This window comes from Ochotona princeps, chromosome X (assembly GCF_030435755.1).
Source record: "Ochotona princeps isolate mOchPri1 chromosome X, mOchPri1.hap1, whole genome shotgun sequence".
Lineage (NCBI taxonomy): Eukaryota > Metazoa > Chordata > Mammalia > Lagomorpha > Ochotonidae > Ochotona > Ochotona princeps.
In genome coordinates this window covers 86,492,376-86,494,862 of record NC_080865.1, presented here as the reverse complement: position 1 = coordinate 86,494,862, position 2,487 = coordinate 86,492,376, and the positions used below count along the sequence as shown (strand labels likewise).

Sequence of the window (2,487 nt, the reverse complement as noted above, 5' to 3'; positions counted from 1 at the left end):
GTCCGCGCGGCCGCCGCTCACCGCCCTCTCCGCCGCGCTCCGCTGCCGCTCCACCGCTGCCAGCCGCGCGTCCTCGCGGGGCCCCGCCGCCTTCCCTCCGGCCGCCCGGACGCTGTCGCCTCGCTGTGCCGTCCAGCCGCCCGGCTCTTGAGACCCCGCGCGCTCGGCGAACGCACAGGCGCCGCCATCCCCGCCGTCGCCACGGCCAACTCGGGTGCCACGCGCCACCGCCGGCGCCGCGCCACCAGCGCCGCCACCAGCGCCGCCACCGCCACCAGCCAGCCGCCCACCATGGCCCCGCAGCCCACAGGTAGCAGGAAGCGGAAAGCTTCCGCACTCGACGCCGCCGCGTGCGGCTCGACGGGGCAGGAGTTGGCTGGGGCGGACGGAGAGGGGCGCCTGCTGCCCAAGAAGCAGAGGGTACCTGCGACGCGTCACTCGCTGGTGCACTACCTGAAGGAGCGAGAGGTGGGGGCGCGGGAGCACGGGGGACTCTCGGGCTTCGAGGGCGAGTTGAGCAGCCACGCGGTGCGGAGCCTGCCCCAGTTGCTGAAGGAGAAGCCGGTGGTCCTGGGCACACTCAATAAAGTGTTCGCATCACAGTGGCTGAATGCCAGGCAGGTGGTGTGCGGCACCAAGTGCAACACGCTCTTCGTGGTGGACGTGCACTCGGGCCACATGACGCGCCTCCCACTGATGCAGGACAGGGTGCCAGAGCTGCACCAGGCTCAGCAGAACTGTGGCATCCATGCCATTGAACTGAACCCCTCTAAGACGCTTTTGGCCACCGGGGGCGAGAACCCCAATAGCCTGGCCATCTATCAGCTGCCAACCCTGGACCCTGTGTGCCTGGGCGACCAAGAAGGCCACAGGGACTGGATCTTTGCTATTGCCTGGATAAGTGACACTGTGCTTGTGACTGGTTCCCGTGATGGCACGGTGGCTCTGTGGCGATTGGATCCTGACATTTTCAGTGACTGTGTTGCATGGCGCAATGCAATGGGGTTCCCAGTGTATTCCCACATCTGTCCAATGGATATGGAAGCCATCCCCAGGACCAGCACCAACCCCAGGAACCGCAAGGTGCGTGCCCTGGCCTTCAACAGCAGGAACGAGGAGCTGGGATCCATTTCCCTGGATGGCTATTTCCACCTGTGGAAGCCTCGGAGCTACCTCTCCAGGCTGCTGTCCATCCGGCTGCCCTACTTCCGAGAAAACGTGTGCCTGACCTATTGCGATGAGTTGTCTCTGTATGCTGTTGGCTCGCAAGCCCACGTCTCCTTTGTGGACCCGCGCCAGGCACACCACAACATCCGACCTCTGTGCTCACGGGAAGGTGGTACCGGAGTGCGTTCCCTGAGCTTCTACCAGCACATCATCACCGTGGGGACGGGCCATGGCTCCCTGCTCTTCTATGATGTCCGAGCTCAGAAGTTCCTGGAGGAGCGAGAGAAGGTTGTGCTGAATTCCTCTCCAGGCACTGCTCGGAAGAAGCTCAAGCTCACCTGCGGCAGAGGCTGGCTCAAGCACGATGGCCCCTGGGTCAATTACTACGGTGGGGTGGAAGAACTCCCCAATGCGCTCTACACCCACTGCTACAACTGGCCGGAGATGAAGCTCTTCGTCGCTGGGGGGCCTCTCCCCTCTGTGCTCCACGGGAACTATGCGGGACTGTGGAGCTAAGGATGGACTTGTACACAAAGTGTTCTAAAGCTTCTCTGTTGTGCAACATTTATGCTTTCAATTCCATTTCATTTTTTTTAGATGTTATTGGCCCAATTTAGCCCTCTCTTCCATGCAGAGAAAGGAAGGGGTGATTTGATTATTCAGAACAGCCTTTGACTTTTGTTCCTCCCCAGTAGTAACTTTTGGAAGTTACATCCACATAATACTGGCTAAACATTAATCTCATTGTGTCTTTGAGAGATTCACAGATACTGTTTCATTAAGGGGAGGCAGTCATATGCTTACAGTTTTGTGTATTTCTTTTTGTCTCACTACTAATATTACAGCATTATAGTGTTTATTTTTATTGCAGATATATAGTATATTCAGAATATTTTCCTAACCAAAGTTTGTACTATGCTCTGGGGAACTTAATGTTCTACTGTAGTATTGTAATTGCAAAACATATTGTAAGTTCTATGTTAGTTTAAAGAATATTTCATTTGAAAATTGTTGGTGTATACATGTTCTATGTTGTTGGTTCTGAAGTGCTTTTTAATAACAAGTCAGCTGAGAATATTGGCTTTTTAACGGATCTTAATGCTTATAATACTTTAGGGATGCAAGGTTTTCCTTCCTTGAATCCAGAGAATCAGTGCTTTTTGCCTTTTCAAGTCTTATTTTATACTTTGAATGATCCGTCTTAGCTGAACGAATGGCTTTGTATTTAAAGATTTGTGAGTGATTTTAATGTTTGCTGTTTGAGGATCTTGCACAGCTTCAGTACTGTCATTCAAGGTTGGAATCTTAATTGCAAACGCG

General features: G+C 54.4%; 1 protein-coding gene across 1 annotated transcript; it reads left to right on the top strand.

The window, feature by feature from the left end:
- Window positions 1-288: 288 nt before the first annotated feature.
- Window positions 289-2,284, top strand: LOC101519779 (DDB1- and CUL4-associated factor 12-like protein 2). The gene has a single exon (XM_058658707.1). It carries the CDS (start codon window positions 292-294, stop codon window positions 1,681-1,683), a length of 1,392 nt encoding a protein of 463 aa, XP_058514690.1. The 5' UTR covers window positions 289-291; the 3' UTR covers window positions 1,684-2,284.
- Window positions 2,285-2,487: the final 203 nt, after the last annotated feature.

Coding starts and splice junctions, on each gene's coding strand:
- LOC101519779 (XM_058658707.1), top strand. CDS start 292: ATGGCCCCGCAGCCCACAGGTAGCAGGAAGCGGAAAGCTTCCGCACTC.